General features: G+C 53.0%; 2 protein-coding genes across 5 annotated transcripts; both read left to right on the plus strand.

The window, feature by feature from the left end:
* The first annotated feature begins 78 nt into the window (after positions 1–78).
* Positions 79–11,446, plus strand: ADAMTS4 (ADAM metallopeptidase with thrombospondin type 1 motif 4). The gene is made up of 9 exons (XM_033856030.2): positions 79–4,353; positions 5,461–5,784; positions 6,036–6,168; positions 6,720–6,890; positions 7,601–7,887; positions 7,995–8,181; positions 8,435–8,610; positions 9,536–9,711; positions 10,206–11,446. The coding sequence occupies exons 1-9, from the start codon at positions 3,730–3,732 to the stop codon at positions 10,630–10,632; spliced, it is 2,505 nt and encodes an 834-aa protein (XP_033711921.1). The 5' UTR covers positions 79–3,729; the 3' UTR covers positions 10,633–11,446.
* Positions 11,447–18,790: 7,344 nt separating this feature from the next.
* Positions 18,791–24,774, plus strand: B4GALT3 (beta-1,4-galactosyltransferase 3). Of its 4 annotated transcripts, none has more exons than XM_033856264.1 (8): positions 18,791–18,879; positions 19,706–19,851; positions 20,199–20,473; positions 21,005–21,240; positions 22,160–22,350; positions 22,459–22,581; positions 23,767–23,871; positions 24,005–24,774. In XM_033856264.1, the coding sequence occupies exons 3-8, from the start codon at positions 20,212–20,214 to the stop codon at positions 24,276–24,278; spliced, it is 1,191 nt and encodes a 396-aa protein (XP_033712155.1). In that variant the 5' UTR covers positions 18,791–18,879; positions 19,706–19,851; positions 20,199–20,211; the 3' UTR covers positions 24,279–24,774. The 4 variants fall into 4 exon arrangements, with proteins under 4 accessions (XP_033712155.1, XP_033712144.1, XP_033712134.1 ...); XM_033856253.2 differs by having other exon boundaries at positions 18,861–18,879; positions 19,304–19,851; XM_033856243.1 differs by lacking the exon at positions 18,791–18,879 and adding an exon at positions 18,887–19,447.
* The last annotated feature ends 28 nt before the right edge of the window (positions 24,775–24,802 follow it).

Here is a 24,802-nt window from a genome sequence, read left to right on the forward strand (position 1 = left end):
CGCCTCCTGTGGGCTTCTCGCCTATTGGCACCACTCAGCCGCCCTCTTGGAAGCTGGCGGGGTCGCCGAGCGCGAACCTGACAACATCCGGGTTCTGCACCCCGGCTTCACTTTCGCTTAAATACCGGAGGCTGAGGACCTTGCTTCCCACCGCCCCTGGTGGGCTCTTCTAAGGCTGAGCAGGAGAAACTTGCAGTTCCTGCTGCGGGTAGCGGCGCCCTCGTGCACCATCGCCGAGCTGCCTGCGCGCCTTAGAAAGTGCCCTGCCGCCCGGAGCCAGGCGGACACTCACATGGGGGCCCTTCCCCACTCCTCGCGTGAGCTCACCGCTGCTGTAGCCCTGCTCTCTGGTTGTGTCTGAGCCCTGCCCTTCTGGGGTAGACCCGGGCTTTGCCAATTACCTCCTTATCCCCGAATCCAAAAGATTCGGAGCCGGGAGAGCTAGCTAATTTCCAGACGGCCTAAATGGGTTAGGGAAAAGGGGCCCAAGTGGGGCTGGGCGGGTCTGAGAGCTCCTGTCAAAGTAAAATGAAAAAAGAGTAGGATGCGAAGGCCACCAGCATTGGAACGGGCTGCTGCGGTGTGTAGGAGCCACCTCTTGAGGATAGGAGGTCCCCTATGGGTGACCCTTATATCTGCCAGGCTTCCAGAGCCCACAGAATTACAGACCCAGGAAGTGCCCTTAGCGATGCCTCGCACCCCACTTCCACCCTGGGTCAGTCTCTTTCACCTCATATCTTTCTGACCCGGCCTCTGTACTGGCCAACGGCATAGAACTGTAGCACCATCAGGAGTCTGATCCTAATCCTGTGTGGAGGAGACAAAGAGGAGTTCCAGCCTTGGAGCTAGTTGCTGTTCTCTCTGCCTCCAAGCCCAGCTCCAGCTGGGCCACCCGTTAACTTTGCACATCCCTCCCACTTGGGGCCTGGAAAGAGGCCTTCCCCAGATCTCCTCCAGACAGGGTGCCTGGGCCACAGCTCACCAGCAGGACAGCAGGGTGGGGCAGACAGACCAGGAGAGTGGCAGAGACAGGGAATTCTTAGCTGCAAAGAAAGAGGGGAAAGCCTGACTTCTAGCCTGGGAGTTGACCTAATGGGAAATGTACCAAAGGGTGAGGCCATATCCCTGACTGGGGGAACTGACTGGGACACCTGGGTGGGCTCGGCAGCCCTCACAGAGCCAGGCAGAGGCTGTGCCTCCCTGCTCCCCTCATTCCCCAGCGTCTCCCTGGGCCTCCTCTCCCGGTATAGCTGAAACACACAGTGAATGTGGTGATAGTGAGGGAGGACGATGTAGGGACTGCATTTATTTGCCCTAATCCAGCCTAGGAGAAGACAGGATGGACTCCGGGCTGCTTGGCCCTAGGGGCAACTTGAGCTGGAGCTAGGGTGAGGGATCCTGGGGGGCTGCCTAGGACACTGCATCTTTTGTGCCTTCTCCAGGCTGCCAACGCTCCCCACACACACTGCTGCTGCTGTTACTCTAAGGCCTTTTGTCTCTCACTGCTTACTCGCCCCCTTTGTCCTCGTCTCAGATGCGGGTGCAGAGGGGCAGTAAGAGTCCTCTGGTGACAGCTCCTCTTGCTCCTGCCCCTTCTGGTCTCCCATCCTTTGTCTGACTCCTGCAGCACCAACCCCCTCCCCTTAGGACCAGGGTCAGGGCATGTGGTGGGTCAAGAGGTGGGTCCTGCAGTCCGAAGGGGGTGGGTGATACAGGAAGTGATGGTCACCAGGGCAGGTATCTGCAACCTGAGCAGGAAGGGAGGGGAAAAGGAAGTATTCTGGCGGATGGGTTGTGGAGGACAGGAGGTGACTAGGCTGAGAGTGAATAGAGGAGTGGGGGCAGGGGCAGGTGGTCTGCCTCTGGGAAAGGAAAGTGCTGACGGTACTCTCCTTCCTGGGGATATCCTGGGGAAAGGAGTGGCCATAGCATGGGGTGAGCAGAAATTGCCCCTACTTCTGAGCCCTTTCCTTCCTTGTCTTGAGAATCCACCCCCAAGACTTCGTTGCTGAGTTCTCTCCAGTCCCAAACCAAGGAAATCATTCTGCTTCCTTGCCCTAACATTACCTCTTCCTCCCCAAGCACTCTCTCCATCCCAGGCACTGGGTTCCTGTTTCTCTCAGTTCCCTAATTTTCCTGTACCCACAGTGCTACAACCACCCTCTCCCTGTCCCATGTGGAATGAGAAATAAAAGATTACTAGATATTCCAGGAACCACTGGGTTCTTAGGAAAAGGTGGGGCTGAAAAGGGGAACCAGGTGGGGATTCCCTCTGATGGACTGACATAGGGTACTTCTGGGTTCCTGAGAGAGCACTTCTTTCTTGTGCTGGGGGCTGGCTGACTTGAGGCTGGGGGAGGGTTTAGGGCAGTTGGGAGTGGGTAGGAGCAGGGCCAAGAGCCTGGGGGAAGCTACTGGGAGCTGGGCCAGGGAAATGGGGAGTCAGGAAGTGGGGAGGGGGAGTTCTGGGGGGAATGGAGGCTGGAGGCAGAATGGCTGTCTGGGCTTCTGAGGGGGCGGGGAATGGTAATTCAGGAAAGGGGATCCTGAGGGAGAGAAGGTGCCACCCTAGAGCTCCCTTCTGTAGAAGGAAGAGTCGTTAACCCCTCCTGCCTTGTCCTCTGCCGGCTCCGTGTGCCCATTCTAAGCAGACTCATCCTGCCTTTGGGCAGTACACTCCCTGATCACTGTCTCCTTGCCTGCCCCTTCTCCCTGCCTCCTGTACCCTCTCCAGCTTCTTGGTCCCATCCTGAGCAGTGTCAAGCCACCTCCTTCCTTTGTTCGGCCGTCTTGATGCTTCCTTACCTGTTCCCCACCCTCTTTCCCTGGCAGCTCACTCAGTTCCCTCGGCCCTGGAAACCAGCCTCTAGGGGCAGAGGGCATCATGAGGGATCCCTGAGAAAAGGGAGGATGTGCCAGGTTAGACAGTGGGAGCTAGAATTCTCCTGGGACCGTGGTCCCTTCTCCGCGTGTGGTCCAGGCCCTTTCCCTGACTTCCTACCCCTCCTGGGGCTCTGTCCCACCAAAAAGGGAAAGAGACAGCTGAGAGCTGACTGTGGGGTTTGGGAAAAGACTATGTCATCAGCTGGCCCAGTGCCTATGATCCATCCGGCTGCTAGAGATTCCCCTCCCCTGGGCAAGTCCCATTTTTTTTTTTAAAGGAAAACAAAAACTAGATTTTTGGGAAGCAATGAAACACCCATCTGAGTCCTACCACCAGAGCTCCTGGCTGAATGGCTTATAGCTCAGCCAATCGTAGTGGCTCAGGATGCTTAAAAGAGCTGGCGCGGAGAAAGGCTGGGAAGAACTCACAGGGAGACCCACAGACTCATAGACACGGGAGAGAGAGGAGGAGAAAGAAACAAAGGCACGGCGGAAGGAGGCAGAGAGAGGACAGGCACAGAAGCGAAGCCAGACAGAGTCTGAGGGAGTGCAAAAGGAGAGGCCAGAGAAGCTGCAGAAGACACAGGCAGGGAGAAACAAAGATCCAGGAGAGGAGGGTGTGGGAGGAGAGTTTGGAGGAACCAGACCACTAAGGCACCTCTCCTAAGCCTAAGGGCCAAGTTTTCTCCATCTCCTCTGAAGGTCCCCAGACCCTCTGAAAATTCTGCCTCTGACCCTGGCTGGGGTCCGAGCCCCGAGGCTGCAGAGAGGAGTTTTCCAAAGCCAGGGCAGGGAGGACTTGGTGCCCAGACGGCCTCAGTCCCTCCCAGCTTCAGCACCAGTGCCATGTCCCGGACGGACTCACATCCCGGGAGGGGCTTGGCGGAGTGCTGCCTGTGGGGAATCCAACCCCGCCTGCTGCTCCCCAGCGTGCCCGTCTCCGAGCTGCTTCTGCTGCTGCTGGCCTCCCTCCTGCCCTCAGCCTGGCCAGCCAGCCCCCTCCCCCGGGAGGAGGAGATCGTGTTTCCAGAGAAGCTCAACGACAGCGTCCTGCCTGGTTTGGGCACCCCTGCCAGGCTATCCTACCGCTTGCCAGCCTTTGGGGAGACGCTGCTACTAGAGCTGGAGCAGGACCCCGGCGTGCGGGTGGAGGGGCTGACGGTGCAATACCTGGGCCGGGCGCCTGAGCTCCTGGGCGGGGCAGAGCCGGGCACCTACTTCACTGGCACCATCAACGGAGATCCGGAGTCGGTGGCATCTCTGCACTGGGATGGGGGAGCCCTGTTAGGGGTGCTGCAGTATCGAGGGACCGAACTCCACATCCAGCCCCTGGAAGGAGGCACCCCTAACTCTGCTGGTGGGCCTGGGGCTCACATCCTACGCCGGAAGAGTCCAGCCAGCGGCCAGGGCCCCATTTGCAACGTCCAGGCTCCTCCCGGGAGCCCTAGTTCCAGCCCACGAAGAGCCAAGGTAGGCAGCCCTGGAGTCTGTGTCCTGCAGTGTCCTCCTGCCATGTCTGTCCTACTGACCCCTATTCACCTTCTCTCCACCCACTTCCACTTCTGGCCAGCCTGCTGCTTCCCTCCCTTCTGTCTGCCTTTTCTCTTTCCACTGGCCTCCTTTCCTGGGAAGGCTCTGGTTTTTCCCTGCCCCAACCCTTCTCCTAGCCAGACCGCTGATCCCAAGGGGGTTCCCAGGGTTGGGTCAGAGACGCTATGCTGGGAATGACCGCTCTCTCTCTCCACCCCGACCCTGCCTGGCCATGGCATCCTACTGGCACAGTCCCCAACAAGGAGGCCCTCCTGATAGCCCCTTGGCCTTGACTCTTTTCTGGGCCCCAAATTTGATTTTCACCACCAGCTAAAGGAGTGAGGTTTGAGGCCCAAGAGTCTGGCCTCTGGCTTCTGATGCTGTCTTCAGAATTGTTCTGGCAAACTGCAAACTAGGGCAGGAGTGGACCGGGGAGGAAAGGCATCCTGAACCCCCTTCTGGTCCGTCCCCTTCCCACATTGTGGACTGACTGCAAGGCTGCCTGAGGCTCCATCCTTTCCTCCCTCCCACTCCCAGTCTCCCCCCTTCTTCCCGTCCTTCCTCCCTCCCTCTCTAGCTTTAATCCAGACCAGACGCTCCCTCCACACCCGCCACGCTGAAATCTGGCCCTGGCCCTAGCTGCTGACTGAATTGTTCCTCCAACCACACAGGGAAGACACGTTGCAGCCCAGCCCTCTAGCCCCAGTCCTGCAGCCCCAGACACACTCAGGCATGGGGGACCCCAAAGTCCCTCCCAGAGGCAGTCCCAGCTGCTTTTCACCTCTTGGGCCCACATAGCCCTGGGACGTGGCATCCCCATCCCCTCCCCTTCTCAGAACCAGCAGATGATTTCTCAGCGTTACCACAAAAGCCCTGGGATTTGGAGTTGGGGGGGAGGCCCCACCGAGACCCATCAGGAATCCCGTGGGATGTATGTGGCCCAGCTGGCTCTGCTGAGTTCCAGACCCAGGAAGTAAGGGAGGGGAGAAGCGATCCATGGGTCTGGGAGGCTATTTCAGGATCCTCCTCCCCTTTTTTCCTCTCCAGCGCTTTGCTTCAGTGAGTAGATTTGTGGAGACCCTGGTGGTGGCAGATGACAAGATGGCGGCGTTTCACGGTGCTGGGCTAAAGCGCTACCTGCTGACGGTCATGGCAGCGGCGGCCAAGGCCTTCAAGCACCCAAGCATCCGCAACCCTGTCAGCTTGGTGGTGACTCGGCTGGTGATTCTGGGGCCAGGTGAGGAAGGGCCCCAAGTAGGGCCCAGTGCCGCCCAGACCCTGCGCAGCTTCTGTGCCTGGCAGCGAGGACTCAACACCCCCGAGGACTCGGACCCTGACCACTTTGACACGGCCATTCTGTTTACCCGTCAGGTGAGGCCCCGATCAGCACCTCAGGCCATGCACTGCACAACTCCAAGAAGCACCACTGCACAGACCGTGATGTCAGTGGTGCCCCTGGAGTTGTTCAACATGGTGCCTGGCCCCAGCCACACTGCCAGTGCTATCTGGGCCCTGACAGTGCTGGATACGCAGTGCCCAGGTCTCCACTAATCTGGATCTCAGCTCAGTGGATGCTGGTGTCTTGGTTCCTCATGTATTGTCTCTGATCTCCCTCTCCACAGGACCTGTGTGGGGTCTCTACTTGTGACACTCTAGGCATGGCTGATGTGGGCACTGTGTGTGACCCAGCTCGGAGCTGTGCTATTGTGGAGGATGACGGGCTCCAGTCAGCCTTCACTGCTGCCCATGAACTGGGTAAGTTAGGGGTGGGGTCGTGGGGCACCTGTGATGAGTGAGAGAGCTATCAGGGGTGAGGTGAGGGGACAGTGAGCTCACCAGGGTACAAATGCAAGTCACAAGGTGTTTCTTCCTTTTCCCCAGGCCTAGGTCCAGGGCCATTACCCTTCTCTGCTCCGGATGTTGACAAGCATTTAGATTTTTCTATTAAATGAGATAGTGTGTAGAAATCTACTGTGAACTGTGTTTGGAGGGGAGGTGGCACAGTACTGAGAGAGATTATTCACAAGAGTCAGTGATAGAGTGGATGGAATCAGGGTTGGGAATGTAGGCTATAAGGAAAAGTGGGTAGGGAGGGGCCCTGAGTGTATCATGGGGAGAGGGGAGACAGAGCAAGGGGGGCTACATATTGAGAAGCCCTTAGAGCACCAGAAAGACACTGGGTGCAGGTTGGGATGGGGAATGGATCTGACCATCCATACCTGCAACCAGGCTTATGATGGGCCTGCAACCCCCTGAGGGCACAGGGATGAGACCCTTGGACCCTAACAGGGCCTCTGCTCCCACAGGCCATGTCTTCAACATGCTCCATGACAACTCAAAGCCATGTGCTGGTCTGAATGGGCCTGGGAGTACCTCCCGCCATGTCATGGCTCCTGTGATGGCTCACGTGGACCCCGAGGAGCCCTGGTCCCCCTGCAGTGCCCGCTTCATCACTGACTTCCTGGACAATGGCTATGGTAAGCAGATGGCCCTCCCCTTTCCCTGTGCAGGACCCAGTTCCTGCCCCCCGCTGTACTTTCTCTTCTGCCGCATTTCACATGGGCCAAACTGACTCCTTCCAACGTGCCTCCTCTGCAGTGTGGGATGGAGTGAGAAATGCTGCTGCCTTTGTGTGGTTCCCACTTCCTCTCAAAATAAATAGCACAGCTACAGGAGGCAAGTTTTGGCTCAATAGAATTAGAACTGACCTTCTAAGGGCCACAGCTGTCCAACACTGCAAGGGGCTAGTTGTGAAAGAGGTGACTGCCTTGTCACTTGAGGTGTGCGTGCCTAGCAGTGTGACTATGGTTGGGCAGCGCTGTTGAGGAGAAGCAGACTCAAGAATTCTGTAGCTGGTTGGAATAGGTAGGAAGGTCTAGTGCTTTGAGTTCCTATCCTGATCCTGTTCTTTAGATGTGTGTAGACGTGTGACTGTAAGTTACCATCTGTAAGATACGCATAATAACGGTAACCACCTCATAGGCTTTGGCCATGATTAAACACGATACCGTTGGTCAAGCATCTAGCCGATGTTCATCACATAATAAGCATTGAATACATTTAGCTGCTACTTAAAGCTTCTTCCAGCCCTAGAATTTGGATCTTAGGATCTGTCAGGCCCTGGGGAGCCCAAGGCTGGCACCCCTTCAACCTATTGGTGACGTCCTACCCCTGCCTCTTTTCCCAGGGCACTGTCTCTTAGACAAGCCAGAGGCTCCCCTGCATCTGCCTGTGACTTTCCCCGGCAAGGACTACGATGCTGACCGCCAGTGCCAGCTGACCTTTGGGCCTGACTCACGCCATTGTCCGCAGCTGCCGCCGCCCTGTGCTGCCCTCTGGTGCTCTGGCCATCTCAATGGCCACTCCATGTGCCAGACCAAGCATTCACCCTGGGCTGATGGTACCCCCTGTGGGCCCGCACAGGCCTGTATGGGTGGCCGCTGCCTCCATGTGGACCAGCTCCAGGACTTCAATGTGAGATCCCAAGGGCAGGGGAGGGGCAGAGGGCCTGGGGGAGGAGGGAGTAGCCCTGAGCCCAAGAGAGTGTATTCATCCCACTCTTCCATTCTGTCCTTCTGCAGATCCCACAGGCTGGTGGCTGGGGCCCCTGGGGATCGTGGGGTGACTGCTCTCGGAGCTGTGGAGGTGGTGTCCAGTTCTCTTCCCGGGACTGCACACGGCCCATCCCCCGGAATGGTGGCAAGTACTGTGAGGGCCGCCATACCCGCTTTCGTTCCTGCAATACCCAGGACTGCCCGACTGGCTCAGGTGAGGAGTGGGGGGGATGGGAGCCTTGGGAGGGATGGCTAGGACGGAAAGGACTGTCCCTTGAGTTCAGGGACCAAGGAGGTGTTGACTGTCCCTGCTGTTGGGGGGAGTGGCTTTACCCTTCAGGAAAGTGACAGGTAGTCTGTGGGGGAGAGAGCTGCCGTACTGTCTGGAGGTCTGAGAGGCTCGGTGGAGGGGCTGGTGGGGCAGCGTGAGGAGAGAGGGGCTCTGACTGTCCATTTTAACCCTACAGCACTGACCTTCCGTGAAGAGCAGTGTGCTGCCTACAACCACCGCACTGACCTCTTCAAGAACTTCCCAGGGCCCATGGACTGGGTTCCTCGCTACACAGGTGTGGCGCCCCGGGACCAGTGCAAACTCACCTGCCAGGCCCGGGCACTGGGCTACTACTATGTGCTGGAGCCACGGGTGAGAACCAGGATGCCCCAGGGCCCCGTCTAAGCTCACACACTACCCAACCCGCCCTCTACTTTCTGGTGGCACAGATCCCAAACAGCACTACTGCTGGCGTTCCCACAGCCATGCCCGGGGCCCACTCAGACTTCTCTGGCCAGGGGTATTTAGAAAAGTAGCCCTGGACTCTGGATAAGTTGCCAGTCAGGCAGCTCTAGCCTGTCCCATTTCCCTTGGTTTCTTTCCCTCTTCCTCCCCCTTCTTCCAGTGCTCCGTTTTGTGAGAATGGAAGTGTGTGGACTTTTGGGCCCTTCTCTGACCCCCTTCCCATGGGCTCCTCTGGCAAATTACAGTGGTGGCCTCACTGAGCTCATGGATGACCAGTCCCTCACTGGACAGGCCTCCTGGAGACAGCAATGTCCCCGCACCCCCCCTCTGTGATAGGGCCCTGGGTTGAGGCTGAAGAAAGAACAAGCCTAGCGGGTTTGCATCCTTCACCCCTGTTCTGGGGAGAAAGCCTGCGCGTTGACTGCCCTCTAGTGTCCAGCTGGGACGGTACCACCAAGATTTAGGGCTTGGGGTTGGGACTCAGACCTGCAATTCCCGTGTTGGCTTCTCTGCTTGCCAGCTGTGTAACCTTTGGGCAAGCTCCTAATCTTTCTAAACCTCAGTGTTCCATCTCTACAAACCTCAAATAGTGGTTTTGAGATTTATATAGCCCTTAGCACCGTGCCTAATTCATAGTGAGTGCTCTGAAAATGATGGCTTTTATGATTATCATCCCTTACAGTGGCTGGGGTTCCCTCCACACTCCATCCACATCCCCTCCCTGACCCAACTTTTCTGGCATCCCCTCCCTGATGGGATATGGGTCTTGTTCGACTTACCAACCCGTTTTGACTAAGGAAGACCCTTTCATCACTCCCTCTCTTCTCCTCAGGTGGTAGATGGGACCCCCTGTTCTCCAGACAGCTCCTCAGTCTGTGTCCGGGGTCGCTGCATCCATGCCGGCTGTGACCGCGTCATTGGCTCCAAAAAGAAATTTGACAAGTGCATGGTGTGCGGTGGGGATGGTTCCAGCTGCAGCAAGCAGTCTGGCTCCTTCAGAAAATTCAGGTTCGTTCACTATTTATTTCCTCCTCCCACCTTCCTGGATGCTGTCCTGGGCCCTGGGGATACAGAGGTGAACTCAACACTGCTTCTCCTTTCAAAGAGCTGACGTACAGTCTAGTAGCGGAGACAGACGAGTTCACAGTTACAGCGCAGTGTCCCACCTGCTCAAAGGTGTCAGCCTGGGCTGCTGTGAGGGCACTTGTGGGCATCAGGGAAGGCTTCCCAGGAGGTGACCTCCCTTCTGGAGGAAGAATAGGAATTGGACAGGCACCAAGGAGGCGGGGCTTAGATGGGCACCTCAGTAAGGGGGCAGCAGGTGTAAAGGCCCAGAGAGGAGGAAGGAGGGCACATTTGCATGTAGCTCAGATCTAGGCTGGACAGCTCACGTAGGTCTGGGGAGACAACCTTCTATACACATACAATCATAACAAACACAGCTCAGAAAGGCTGAGAGGATTCAGGGAGATGCTGAGTTCTCCTCTACTCCTTGCACACAGGTACGGATACAACGATGTGGTCACCATCCCCGCAGGGGCCACCCACATCCTGGTCCGGCAGCAGGGTAGCCCTGGTGTCCGGAGCCTCTACCTGGCCCTGAAGCTCCCCGATGGCTCCTATGCCCTCAATGGTGAATACACGCTGATACCCTCCCCCACAGACGTGGTCCTGCCCGGGGCAGTCAGCTTGCGCTACAGCGGGGCCACTGCAGCCTCGGAGACACTGTCCGGCCACGGGCCCCTGGCTCAGCCTTTGACGCTGCAGGTCCTGGTGGCTGGCAACCCCCAGAACGTACGCCTCCGCTACAGCTTCTTCGTGCCCTGGCCAACCCCTTCAACGCCACGCCCCCCTCCCCAGGACTGGGTGCACCGCAAGGCACAGATTCTGGAGATCCTCCGGCGGCGCTCCTGGGCGGGCAGGAAATAACCTCACCGTCCCGGCTGCCCTTTCTGGGCACCGGGGCCTCGGACTTGGCTGGGAGAATGAGGGGGCTCGGCAGCTGCCTCGCACCGAGACACAGTTGGGGAGGGGCTGTGAGGTGAGCCCGCCCCTCCTCTCTGCCTTACCGAGCAGGCTGGCCCTGCCCGGGTTTCCTGCCCTGGATGGCTGGTGGATGGAAGGGGCTGGGAGATAGTCCCCTATCTAAACTGCCCCCTCTGCCCTGCTGGTCACAGGAGGGAGGGGGAAGGCAGGGTAGACCCCGGTTGTATTTATTTAGTATTTATTCACTTTTATTTAGCACCAGGGAAGGGGATGAGGGCTAGGGTCCTGGGGAAACTGACCCCCTGCCCTCGTAGCCCTCACCCTGTCTAGGAAATCCAGGGTGGTGGTGATAGGTGTAAGTGATCTGTGTGTGTGTGTGTGTGTGAGAAGATGTGTGTGTGTGTGTGTGTGTGTGTGTGTGTGTGTGTGTGTGAGGTTCCTCCTGCCTAGCTTTCCTCTCCCTGAATTTTCTTTTCTGGGAGAGGAAGAGTCAAGGGTAGGATAGGCCTTCAGGGAGTAAGGGATTATCATATTTTTAAATATAAATTGAATTCTGCTATTTATGTGCTCCTTTTGGAGTCAGACAGATGTGGGTTGCACCCTGGCTCCACATCTCTGAACACTAGTTTCCTCATTTGACGATAATAATACCTCCCTTGGAAATTTGTTGTAAGGATTAATGTAAATAAAGAACTAGCATCATGCCTAGCACTTGGTAAGTGCCCAACAAATGTCAGCTGCCGTCAGTTATTATTATCACCACCTTACCGTCCTCGGCTCCACTGTCCATGGAGTCCGCGATGCATTTGAGGGTGGCAAGGATCTGCGTCAGCGGTGCCTGCCCTTGTCCCCCAGGCCCAATTCCTTTGGTTGGCAGAACCCTAGCCTGGATTTTGAAGGACTGTCAGAGAAAGGACAATTCTGTCCCTGATCTCTGGAGGCTCCCAACCACATGGAGGCGTAATAAACACTCGGCTACCAGCACAATTGACAAGAACACGAATGTGAAAGATAACTAGAACACTGCCGTCAAAACAAACAAGCGCTTAGTAATGAGAGTGCTAGTTGAGGGCGTTGGGGGAAGCTGTTATAGAAAGAGCACTGGAGCGGGAACCGATGGGTCTGAATCTCAGCTGGGGTTCAGCATCTTCCTAGCTGGTAGTGGTGGGTAAGTCACAGATGCTTAGCCTTAGGTTGCTCATGTGTGTAATGGGGCTAAAACATACCTGTTCCCACAGGGTTGTTCTGAACAAATGTTACAATATTTTCAAAAGAGTGAAGGCTGTACCCGTGTGAGAAAATAGTGAAGGATGCACCCATGTGAGAGGTTATCCTTATGACTACTGAGTGACTGGTACAGGGTCCCCAGAATCAACCAGTGTAAACCCAGCAGACTTCTTTGAAGATGTGATGTTAGAATGGAATTTAATAAGAGGAGTAGGGGATAGTCTGGAGGGCAAAAAAAAAAAAAAAGCACGGAGAGGGAGCTGAGGCGAGGGGGAGCCAGGTGTTCAGTGGTGGCGGAAATCAGTTCTACTTTTCCGTCTGAGCAGGTGACTCTGCTTAAGGGAACAGGGTTGGGAAAGGGCGGCAGGTGGACCCTGCAAGAATTTAGAGTCTTGACTGGTAGTAGCAGGACTGCTAGGGATTGGAGAGGGGCTGAATGTGGAGGTGAAGGAGGAGCTATAGGTAAAGAAGACCCTGAGGAGGGAGTGGAAGAGGGGGAAATGGGGGAACTAGGGGTGCTTCACTCTGCCGTAGTAGCTCTTAGCTGGGCTGCCCAGCACTGCTCGGGATATAGTGCTGGGACTAGGGGATTAAGGCAAGCCGTGGAGAGTGTAGCAGTTGTGTACACTCTGCTCACTGGGGCTGGGCTTCGCTGCTCAACTTCTGTACGAGGCAGCGCCTTACACGGTGCCCTGGACTTTGTACCACCAAGTATGGCATTTACTCCCTTGGCAGCACTGGGAACAGGGCAGCCCCCTACTCTGCTCGGCCTCCTTTCTTCCGTATGCATGGCCCCCACTGCTGTGCTTGGGCCCAGGCCCTTCCTCCTGTCCTCCTACCAACCAGGCTAGAGGAGGGAGAAACAGGAGAGTGGGACAAGGCCAGAGCGATCTTCAACTATTTCATCTGATTAGCAGAATTGGACCACCAATAACATGTTTGTAGACAGACCTTAATACTAGGAGCTGATGGTACAATGAGCAGAGTTCTGTGCTAAGTAGATGTAAAGTACAAACGCCAACAACACACACATAAAGATGCTCGCTGCAGTCTGGGGGAAGGTTCTGTACTATGCCTCCACAAAGAGAAATATTGGATGGTACAAAGAGCTGTATGATAAGGGCAAATGGAACCGTACAGAGATTGATGCCTGGGCTTAATGGGCTATGAGCGTTAAGGAGGGTGAGTCTTGGGCTGGACCTTGAGGAACAGGTAACCATGGTAGCCCTTCTTACATTTCTTTAGTGCCTACGGTAATAAATCACTTATATAAATTATTTTAAGAGAAAGCCCTTTACTCACTGAGTAAGCTTCTGACTGCCATGAAGCCGTTTTTCCCAGAAAGTTACTGAGTTTAGGGGACACCTGTGTGATTGGATGGGTGGGGGGCGGGGGGAGGCATACAGTGAAAGAGAAGAGAAGACAGAGCTGCTCCTCAAAGAGAATTGATGGGTATCCTGGCCCTAAATCCCTAGCAAGGCCTCACCCCTTCCTGGAATGTTCTCGCCCATACCACCCTTCCCAGACCCAGGCTGTAGACTGCCTAATATCCCGATGTCAGGGGTCCAACAAGTTCTTGCTATGGATGTGGGGAGGGCATTATTGCCTTCATGGGTCTGAGCTGGGCTGTGGGTGTACAAGCAGGAGGAGAAACAGGAATAACAGGAAGGAAGAAGGCATGGAGACAGTTCAAGTATCTGGTCCTTAAGGGAAAAAGAATGGTGATGAGCTGGAGGAAGAAGAGTCGGTGACTGCTGAGAGAACCCCGTCCCTGCCGAAGTTCAAGGAGAGATGGACAACTATTTTATGGGATGGCAAGTGTGCCTTTGTGTTCAAGGTGGGGGAAGAGGTCGAAGCAGTAACTGTGTGTTGGGCCAATTTCTCTAAGTCCTTTCTGTCCCTGAGATTCTCGACTTCAGTGATTAGAGCGGAGGAAATCTGGGCATTTGTCCAACCCCTATCTGTGTGGTGGGGGTGAGAGAGCCAGCATTCCTGAGGGGTGCCGTGGGACCAGCTACTCGGTTACATTTCTACTCCATCTCTGGCTCCACTTGTTTAATCTCCATACGGTATTACAGTGTTTGGTTTTCTGAAATACCAGATTGATAGTAATTGACAAAACCAGCATCCCATTGGTCAGGACTTGTGGGGGAGGAAGGGGGAAGAAAGTAGAACTTAACGTAGTAACATTTTATTGGCTCAGACGATGCCTCTGAACAAGTTGAACACCTTCCCCGTTGACTGTCGCTGGGGGCAAGCTAAAATCATTGGCAGCAAGAGTAACCAGCTGACAGCTGCAGGAAACCACCACTTCTAAAAATGCTCAGAAAGAGGCAGATGAGGGGAGGGGGGGAACAACAATTCCGAACAACTTCCTCAGATAGGACCTTATATGGGGACAGGCCCAGAGTACTTAAGTAGCTTTAGGAAGGAAAGGGAGGGGAGGAAGTATAGATTGAAGGCAACCCTCACAGTCTTTGAGCAACCAATAACAGGCCCTACAAACCCAGTAATAGACAAATATACAAACAGTGACACACATTGACATACACATGTCCAACTCCATAGAGATACGTTAGCACATTCTCTTGATAATGTAGATGCAAATAAGCATTGAGAAGCTGAAAATGTGAGAACTGGGGCCTGAAAACGGGTCAGAGGAAATATATTAACTGACCTAATTCCCCAGTGAGAATGAATTGTTCATCCCACTTATTTGTTCAATAAATAAGCCATTTTGTTATAAACTAGAATCAAATCATTCTCTCACAGTGTCTGGAAAGGACACAGATTTTTGGAGTCAGACTGAATCTAAGCTTTGCAAGAGCCAGGATGTAATGGCATGATCTTAAATTACTTGATCTCTGTGAGCCTCAGTTTCTTTATCTGTAAAATGGGTATATTACCACCTGCGTTATGGAGAAGTTGTCAGAACTTAAGAACATAATGATGTAAATGCTTGGCCCTGTGTGTGGCTTCTAGTAAGTGTCAATACATGCTGATTCTCTTCCCCTCAAATCTCTTCCGTTCCCTGTTCCCTTCCCACTCCTGCATTGGCCTGAGAAAATAAGTATACCAAGGAACTTTCTAGGTCAGATCTAAAATGGGCTATTTTGTAGAATTTGTGCCAAAAGTTGTAGGTTACTTTCAGGGGATAATAAAGAGGAAGACATGGTCTCTGTCCTCAGAGAGTTCATAGTCTGGTGGCTAAGACAGTCAGGTAAGACAAAGATTCCAGACCTGTGTGATAGGTGCCATGATAGAAGAGGCGCATAGAATATGGGATCAAGGAAGTGTTCCTGGAGGAGGTGTCTGTCTCCCCTTCTAGAAGTAAGCTATAAGGGCTTTTGGAGAGTAGGGTAGTGGTGGAAGGTGTGCTTGCTAGTTCAGCTCCCAGGCTCTGCTCTGCTCTGCAAAATCAAAGTAAAGTGAACAGACTTGAAGCTGGTGGATAATACTGTAAAGCAACTGAGTCGAGTTGGAAGGGGTAGTTTTGGGGAGAAGCTACCATCTCGGTAGAAAATGTTAAGTGGGGGAGAGAGGATTTTAAAGACATTGAGCTGTGTATTAAAATGTGCTCCTGCTTCACTCTCCCCTCCCCCATCCTCTGATGTTTCCTTGAGAAACTAAGTAAAGATTTAAATTATGTTAAATTAGTTTTTTTTATTACTAGACTGCGTTTCTTCTGTTATGTTGTGTGTCATGACTGGGCCTCTAGAGGCCCCAGGATTTATTCAGAATACAGAAAGATCGGATGTTGTGGTGGAAACCAGCATACCAGAATTTAAGGTTTCAGAAACTAGCAATTCTAGGGGATGACTAAGCCCAGGATGCGGCCAGGGTGAAAAAGAGTAGAGATGAAGGTTCTTGAAAACAGGGAGCTTGCAAATGAATGTAGAGGAGTTATCAGAAGATGGTAGATAGGAGGGATAAGAAGGTGAAGTCAGTTTTACAAGAGTAGAACACCGTGGAGGAGCAGAGGCTGAGGAAGGGTCCTCTAGAAGAACTACATTTCAAGTTTCTGTATGTCTGTCTTTTCCACTACACAGTGAGATCTTTAAAAAAAATAAAAAACAAAAAATGAGGGCTTTTACTTGGCTCTTACTTTGTGCTCAAAATCAGATGTATTGAATATCTGCTGTCTGCTGGCCCTTTTCCATAATTCTCACTAATTATCACAAAACCACTTAAGATGGGTTCACTGTGTGGATGAAACCCAGAGAGTGTATTGCTCAACATCACACAGCCAGTGGGTTTCAAAGCTGCCATTGTATTCAAATCCAGTATTATCTAATTCTGAGCCTCCATAGGCACTCAAACTCATGAGGTCCAAAGTTGAACTTGTCATCTCTACTGTTTCCCCCAAATGTGCCTCTTCTAAGTTTTTTTTTTTGCGGTACGCGGGCCTCTCACTGTTGTGGCCTCTCCCGTTGCGGAGCACAGGCTCCGGACGCGCAGGCTCAGCGGCCATGGCTCACGGGCCCAGCCGCTCCGTGGCATGTGGGATCTTCTCGGACCGGGGCACAAACCCGTGCCCCCTGCATCAGCAGGCGGACTCCCAACCACTGCGCCACCAGGGAAGCCCACCTCTTCTAAGTTTTGTTTCTCATTAAATGTCGCCACCATCCACCCAGTGATCCACATTAGAAATCTGGGAGTCGAGACCTCCCTGGTGGTCCAATGGTTAAGACTCTGTGGTCGCAATGCAGGGGGCCCAGGTTCTATCCCTGGTCAGGGAACTAGATCCCACATGCCACAACTAAGACCAGGCACAGCCAAATAAATTACTTACTTAATTCATTAATTAAAAAAAAGAAATCTGGGAGTCCTCTTGGAGTCTTCTAACTCCCTGACTTGACACATCCAGCCAATCACCAAGTCCTATTTGCCTCCTAAAAGTTCTCAAAGGTGTCCTCTTCCTTCCAGTCCCACTGATATTACCTTGTTTTGCATGAGTTTCATCTCACTCCTGGATTGCTGCAGTAACCTCCTTGATAGGTCTCTGCTTCCAGTCTTGACCACTCCAATCATGCTCCTCGTTTCCACCGGAGTAAAATTCCTAGTTCTGATCGTAGCACCCTCTGTTTAGAGCACTTTAAGGCCTTCTTCTTGCCCACAGGATAAAACTCAATCTCTTTCAATGTGGTTTATGGAGTCTTTCATTATCTGTCACCTATTTACCTCTTCAGTTTCATCTTTCACCATTCCCCTGACTCTATCGTTTAGCCTATTGATCCATTTTTTAATTTCCCCAGCTCCCTAATTTCTTCCTCATTTCCAGACTTTTGCACTGTGGTTTCCTGTGTCTAGAATGCTATTCACCTGTTAAAAGATAATTTTCAGAAAAGGGTAAAATTATGACTCTCACACTGTTAAAGAAAAAATTATTCTGACACTTGTTAAAATGGTAAGAAAGACTTTATTCAGGACTATTGCAGTAGGTGCCAAGGCTATCCCAATCAGAGAGAGATTGGGTTCAACTCTGAATACAGTTAAGGACAGATGGATAGTTATAGCCAATGAGCAGAATGAGTCAGTAGACAGAAAATTACATCAAGAGTAGGGAGACTCTTGCTCAACCAACTTAGAATTCTTGCTAAAGGCAGGCCAGGGTGATCAGAAATTAAGGGTGAGGGGATTCTTGCTAAAGTGACTTAGCAGGATTCTTGATAAAAATGGCTATAGGCCCAAGGATGAGGTCTATTAGAAAAGAGGGCTCAGGGGAGCCTGTCTAAAATTTGGTCAAGGAGAGAGTTTTTGTCAATACACGTATAAAAATGAACACCTGCTAAAGATTTTATTTAACTCATAAGGAAACCAGCAGATGTTATAACTCGTTAAAAAAAAAATCTAAAGAACAGACACATTTACAGATCAGAAATAAAGAAATATGAAAATGGAGGCAAAATTGTTTTGTTTTGTTTTGTTTTTCCCACAATGCGGGGGGGCGGGGTGAGGAGGGGAGTAGGGGGTTAATTGAACCTCTCTCAGACAGGACAGAATTTGCATGTGGATCAGTTAACCTACACAGAATTGTAAAATAGCTCCATGGAGACTGAATCTTATAAAACAGAAGGACATGCTATAGACAAGTCCTTCAGGTTTCCCATTAGTCATCATTTCTTCTGGGAAACCTTTTCCAAACTTCAACTTGTGAATGAGGTGCAATTTTTAGGCTATCATATTTATCACACTATATTGTGTACAACTACCCTGACCCCCTTCACCCCCACCCCGACCCCGCACAAAAGAACATGAGCTTTTTGAGGCAGACACTGCGAGTTATTTAAGTTTCCTCAGTGTGATGATCTGCTTCTAAGTAGAAGCCACAAGATAAAACATATTGCATATTAACGAAGCGTCCATCTGCCCTTCCCTCCACACTCAACGTTTCCTTGTTTTATTAACCGTTTCTATTTCAAGGCCTGCGGGATACCTTGGGGATACAAAAATGCGCCAGAGGAGTCTGCAACGATGTACCCTGAGCAAGAAATAATTTTGATAATAAGTGGCACTAGATTAAAGGGGGCGCCGCTGACACACTGGGAAAGGGGCTCAGGTCAACTTCGGGCGATAGTGAGGTCTTCCGATGCACCGGCCTCTCAGTACGTCTTGGCCCCGAGAAAGGTCCTGGTTTGACTTGATGTTTTCACAAGTCTGAGGGGTGAGGGGTGAGGGGTGAGGGGTGGGTGGTGGAATCCCGTTGGAAGTCGGTCCGGTGGGGATGAGCCCCCGCGCCTTCTCCCGAGGGATCGAGCCCCGAGAAGCCCGCACGATACCTTCAACCGTGCCCCACAGGCCGCGCGGGGCTCAGACCTTGCGCTTCGCGGGCCGGGGCGGCTCCACCCTAGGCCCCGCCCCGTGACGCGAGGCCCCGCCCCCGAAGCTCCCGCTTCCAAGATGGCGGCAGCGGTTTCTTTCCGGCTGTCGGGGTGATGGTGAAGACTGGCTGAAGAAGGTCAGGTGTGTGGTCTGGGGCTGGTGGGGTGAGAGGCACGGGAGAAAGGTTCGGGAAATTGGGAAGGTGACAAGTTTTGGGTAAAGGCTGGAGACAGCCTTGAGCAGGGAGGGGGACGTAAGTGCAAGTATGGACAGAGGCCGGTGGGCTCACATTGCAAGGCAGAGCAAACGCAGGAGGAGATTGGGGTGGGATGAGGGTGCTCCGAAACAACTGGGCTGTAAGCCCCTGCAGAGCACTGACCACGCCCCTCTAGGTGAGCTAGCCCAGGTACCTCTGACAGGTTCTGCCCAGCCCTCCATCTCCCTATCTCATTTCACCAATAACCCCTGATCCCCACCTCCGATAGGACCGGGGAAAGGTAGAAAAAGGTAGGGGATGCTACCCCCATCCTATTCCCCGCCGCGCTGCAAGGTTGTTTGCATGCAGCTCCCAGGTGGTCACGCTCCCTGCACCTGCAGAGCTAGCTCCCAGAAACGTGAAGAACGGAAAGGAGCCAGTTTCTTCCGCCTCCCTGGGTTCTCTTGAGGCCACTCCACAGTCCTGTTAAGACTGCCTCACCCCCTGGCGAAAGTAAGATCTCCGATAGCTTCCCTTTCCCCACTCTCCAAACAGGTTGGTCCTGCTGGGGTGGAGGATGGTTAAATACAGAGTGAATCTGACACGCTAGAGGGTTACGGGGGAGAGGCCAGGGACCTACCATCTACTGCTGCACCCCTTTTCTCTCCAACCACTTTCCCTCCCTTCCCCAACTGGGAAACCGGCTTCACCCTGATCCTCGTGTCTGCCCCTCTGCGGGTGGCTGGCTATCCTTGACCACTTCTGTTTCAGCTGGTCCTAAGATTGCTGTTGGAGTGCTGGATGGAGCCTTTCTCTGTCCTCTGTGACATTTCCAATTTTATATAATGCCTCACATCTCTGCTCCCCCGGGACCCCGTGGAGTCCCCGTGACCCTGAAGAAGACAGCTTGAACCTAGGTGAGTCTATCTCTACCCCCTCTAAAATTGGAAGGGAGGTTCTCCAGAGAATGCTCTGAAATGGCCTTGGGACATGAATGATGTAAGCATTCTTGGGGACTGATAGTAGGTGATAGGAGTGGTTTGAGGGAGGGGTGGAGGAGAGTGAAACTTGGGCTGGAAGTGACAGGTGGTAGGTCTGATAGTGGTAGCATTCTATTTCTTTCCATACATCTGTGTGCTCCCTTCTGTGACTTTGTTCTTTTCCTCTTTACCCCTGGCACCGCCTTCATCCATGCCCAATGATCTCTTTCTGCTGGCTTGCTCTCTTCCTGCCTGCCCCAGCACTCTCCTCTCTCCCTCTCCAGACTACACCCCAGGATGCTGCGGAGGCTGCTGGAGCGACCCTGCACTCTGGCCCTGCTTGTGGGCTCCCAGCTGGCTGTCATGATGTACCTGTCGCTGGGGGGTTTCCGAAGCCTCAGCGCTCTATTTGGGCGAGAGCAGGAGCCGACATTTGACTACTCTCATCCCCATGATGTCTACAGTAACCTCAGTCACCTGCCTGGGGCCCCTGTTGCCCCAGGGGGCCCCCCAGCTCCTCAAGGTCTGCCCTACTGTCCAGAACGATCTCCTCTCTTAGGTGAGTGCAGAAGGAAGGCAGAAGTGAAGGCGAGGCCAAGGTGTGGGGACAGGGAGGCTTGGACAGGCATAGGATGGCAGGAGTGGGTCTTAGAACAGGAGGCTCACGTAACTGGAAGGGAGGCTGAGGTTGAGATAGAATGGACTCTAAATTTGGAGTTTCGACTGGGCTCTTGGGTTGAGCCACAGCCCACTTAAGGGCTCTTCTTGCCTTGGGCTAGGACTTGCTTCTTTTGTAGATCACTCCTAGTTTAGTGAGTTAGTTGGAAGTCCATCTGTTCTCTCCATCCCCTAACTGTAAGCTTCTAACCTTGTGAGGCAGGGGGAAGTTATGGAACCCTCAAATAAGAAGGTAGTCTAGGTAAGGAGCCTTCACCTTCCAGACTTTGCAAAGCTGTCCCAGTGATGGGGAACTCAAGGTCTTGTGAGGTGTCTGAGCAAGCCCTTGGGGGAGCTGAGCCCCAGAATAAGACTGCCAGGGACAGTTCTTCTTGCCCTTCTAATCCCTGACCTTGCCATTCCCTCCCAACAGTGGGTCCCGTGTCCGTGTCCTTTAGCCCAGTGCCGTCACTGGCAGAGATTGTGGAGAGGAATCCCCGGGTGGAACCGGGGGGCCGGTACCGCCCTGCAGGGTGTGAGCCCCGGTCCCGAACAGCCATCATTGTGCCCCATCGTGCCCGGGAGCACCACCTGCGCCTGCTGCTCTACCACCTGCACCCGTTCCTGCAACGTCAACAGCTTGCTTATGGCATCTATGTCATCCACCAGGTACCCCCAATTCCCATACCCTTCTGATTTTCTTTCTTATAAGGAAGCCTCAAACAAATTCCACTCCACTCTCATATAATGGATCCCTGAAATAATTTTAAGAGGGGCAGACTGTTGAATGTGAGAAAGCAGGGGGCTTCCCTGGTGGGGCAGTGGTTAAGAATCCGCCTGCCGATGCAGGGGACTCAGGTTCAAGCCCTGTCCGGGAAGATCCCACATGCCACAGAGCAGCTAAGTCCGTGCACCACAACTACTGAGGCTGCACTCTAGAGCCCATGAGCCACAACTACTGAGCCCGCGCGCCTAGAGCCCATGCTCCGCAACAAAAGAAGCCACCGCGACAAAGAGTAGCCCCCGCTCACCGCAACTAGAGAAAGCCTGCGTGCAGCAACAAAGACCCAATGCAGCCCTAAAAAAAAAAAAAAAAAAAATACATACACACACACACACACACACATATATAAAAAGAAAGCAGCAGCTGGCACTGCTCTGCCAACGTGTTAGTCGCATACTTCTCCTTAAGGATATTCCCACTGTCCTATAATCTTCCATGATTTTTCCGTTCTTGAATTTGGAAGTGGATAGATTTGGGCTAAAATTCTGGGTTCTGCCACTTGTTCCATATGTCACCTTGAGCAGGATCCCCAACCTGCTAAAATGAGGCAAAGAGTGATAACTAATGTACCACCTGTTCCACATGGCTGGTTTGTTGTCGGGATTAAATGCTAAATAGCAGCATGTAAGTGTCAGGCACATACTGATGCTCAAAAAATTTTTTGTTGAATGAAAAAACAAAGACGTTGTCTTTCTCTTCATTCTCCTTGTCCCATATCCCACTTTGATTTCCCTCTTTTCACTTTTATGCTTCTTTTCCATGCTACCTATAGACCTAGTTTGGTCCTCCGCCATTATCTTCCAGGCTGGAAATGGAACATTTAACAGGGCAAAGCTGCTGAATGTTGGGGTGCGGGAGGCCCTGCGTGATGAAGAATGGGACTGCTTGTTCTTGCATGATGTGGACCTCTTGCCAGAGAACGACCACAATCTGTATGTGTGTGACCCCCGAGGACCCCGGCATGTTGCTGTTGCCATGAACAAGTTTGGATACAGGTAGAGGGCATGAGAGGGTACTGGAAGCAGGAATTCCACCACCCAGTGGAAGAAGGGGGGATGGCCCCCCAGAAGACTTGTGGAATCCAAGGATGTTTCTCTCCCCAGCCTCCCGTACCCCCAGTACTTTGGAGGGGTCTCGGCGCTCACTCCTGACCAGTATCTGAAGATGAATGGCTTCCCCAATGAATACTGGGGCTGGGGTGGTGAGGATGATGACATTGCTACCAGGTCAGACTCCTGCCACCACCTCCCTCCCTAACCCCAGCCTGGATCACTGTCCTGTGAGACCACCCCTAGCCATAGTCCTTTACCACTAACTTTTAGCTCCCTGGTGCTGCACTGTGCCCATTCCTCTCCCTTAGTCTTTTCAGTCTACCCAGGTCAGGCTTTGCATGCTGCTCCCCATTCTTTTATCCTTCAGTCTCTTAGATCTGGTTAGTAATGTCCCTGGGAGAGATCAGATCAGTAGACTATAGTATCATGGGATTCCAGAGCTGGAAAGGGGCCTAGAGACAGTTTAGTCCTGCCTCTGCTAGGGTTGCAGCCAAACCACACTTCCTTTCAGGGCTGGGAGAGGAGAGGCTCAGCTCCACATAGCCCAGAACCACTTTTTTTTAAAAAAAAAAAAAAAGGCCTGGGCCATTGGCATGATGCCAACTTATTTTTAGCATGTGAAACATTTTGACCTTCAGCCTCAGCTGACCCAATTTCCTGTCATTTGACTATTTGACCTTGATATGCTGGACCCACTGCTTCTCCTCCCCCTTTGTCCTCGGGCATGACATCTCTATGAATTCTTGTCTTCTGTATGTGTGTAAAGCACCCAGCAATTTCTAAATGTATGTATTCTTTCAGTACCTTCCCAGGCTATCTTCACTTCTTGCTTCTGTGGGTCAGAGTGGGAGTTTGTTTCTTTCCAGGTCCTGATTACTTGGTTCCACTCTTTTCTTAACGTGGGTGGGGGGTAGGGGATGTGGCAGAGTACTCGTCTAAATAAGAATCGCTGAGCTTGGGTCTGTGACTCCCAGTCTTGCCCTCCCTTTCTGAGAAAATGGCTCCTCTCCCGGTCCTTTCCAGACTGCAGGGGCAGCTCCTGGGAGCCATTTAGGAAGCAAAGGTGGGAGGTGCAAATCTACCTCTGCCAATTGTTTAAAGGCCCCAGGGTGCCTGGCAGTAGGCCCTGAGGATCTGGATACATCCAGGCTTTTACATTCTCTTCAGCCATTTCTTTCTTTGTGTTTGACTTTCTCTCCCCTTCCAGTACTTGGCACTTCTTCTGCCTAGTTAGCAATAGCTGTTCTTTGTGTAAAGAAACGTGCAATTCCGTCCTTGCTAGCCTTAGCTCTTCTTGCTCACCTGTCAGCAGCTTTCTTCTGCTCTGGGTCCTCCAAGTTGCCCTCACTTTTCCCACAGGGTACGCCTGGCTGGGATGAAGATCTCTCGGCCCCCCACATCTGTGGGACACTATAAGATGGTGAAGCACCGAGGAGATAAGGGCAACGAGGAAAATCCCCACAGGTAGGATGGGAGGGCTGCCTGGGAATTATTACTGGATCCTCAGGATTCTGCACCCTAGCCAGGCAGTTCCTGAAGGTTCCTAGATTCCTGGCTGTTCCTTTCCAGGTCTTAGTCTCCAATCTCTAATCCTCAGATTTGACCTCCTGGTCCGAACCCGGAATTCCTGGACGCAAGATGGGATGAACTCACTGACATACCGATTGCTGGCTCGAGAGCTGGGCCCTCTCTATACCAACATCACAGCAGACATTGGAACTGACCCTCGGGGTCCTCAGACTCCCTCTGGTCCCCGTTACCCACCTGGTTCCTCCCAGGCCTTCCGTCAGGAGATGCTGCAGCGCCGGCCCCCAGCCAGGCCCGACCCTCTGCCTGCTGCCAACCACACAGCTCCCCATGGTTCACACTGACTCCTCCTTAATCATGAAACTGAATCAGAAGAGTTGTGTTCTCCCCACCCTCAGCTCCTCACTGCTCTTAGAGGGGATGTGGGGGAAATGAACTCTACTGCCGTGCTGGGGGCAGGGGCCTCTCCTCACTGCTGGACTGGAGCTGGGCTCCTCTAGCCCTGGGGGTCCCTCTTTCTAGGGTCGCCAGCCAGGGCTTATGACTGTGAATCCTTGATGTCATGATTTTCTGTGATGACTCCTAGGAGTCCCCTGCCCAGGGGGTAAGAGCAGGGCTGGACCCCAAATCCCTTCCTCTTCCATGGAGAGAAGAGTGTTCTGACTTCTCCCGGGACCTCTGTGAATATTTATTCTATTTATGGTTCCCAGGAAGTGTGTTTGAAGGAAGCCCCTCCCAGGGTACTTTCTGCCAGTGCTGGAGTAGCTCCCTCTTCTGGACCTTGCTCAGGGGGCTGGGATTTTGATATATTTTCTAATAAAGGACTTTGTCTTGCCTCTGCTCCTGCTTTCTGTATCCTAAGCACCCT

The sequence above is a fragment of the Tursiops truncatus genome, chromosome 1, assembly GCF_011762595.2.
Source record: "Tursiops truncatus isolate mTurTru1 chromosome 1, mTurTru1.mat.Y, whole genome shotgun sequence".
Taxonomy (NCBI): Eukaryota; Metazoa; Chordata; class Mammalia; order Artiodactyla; family Delphinidae; genus Tursiops; species Tursiops truncatus.

Coding starts and splice junctions, on each gene's coding strand:
- B4GALT3 (XM_033856264.1), top strand. CDS start 20,212: ATGCTGCGGAGGCTGCTGGAGCGACCCTGCACTCTGGCCCTGCTTGTG. Junction 22,351..22,458: donor ATGAACAAGTTTGGATACAG/GTAGAGGGCATG, acceptor TTCTCTCCCCAG/CCTCCCGTACCCCCAGTACT. Junction 23,872..24,004: donor AACGAGGAAAATCCCCACAG/GTAGGATGGGAG, acceptor TCTAATCCTCAG/ATTTGACCTCCTGGTCCGAA.
- ADAMTS4 (XM_033856030.2), top strand. CDS start 3,730: ATGTCCCGGACGGACTCACATCCCGGGAGGGGCTTGGCGGAGTGCTGC. Junction 5,785..6,035: donor CCATTCTGTTTACCCGTCAG/GTGAGGCCCCGA, acceptor CCCTCTCCACAG/GACCTGTGTGGGGTCTCTAC. Junction 9,712..10,205: donor GGCTCCTTCAGAAAATTCAG/GTTCGTTCACTA, acceptor CCTTGCACACAG/GTACGGATACAACGATGTGG.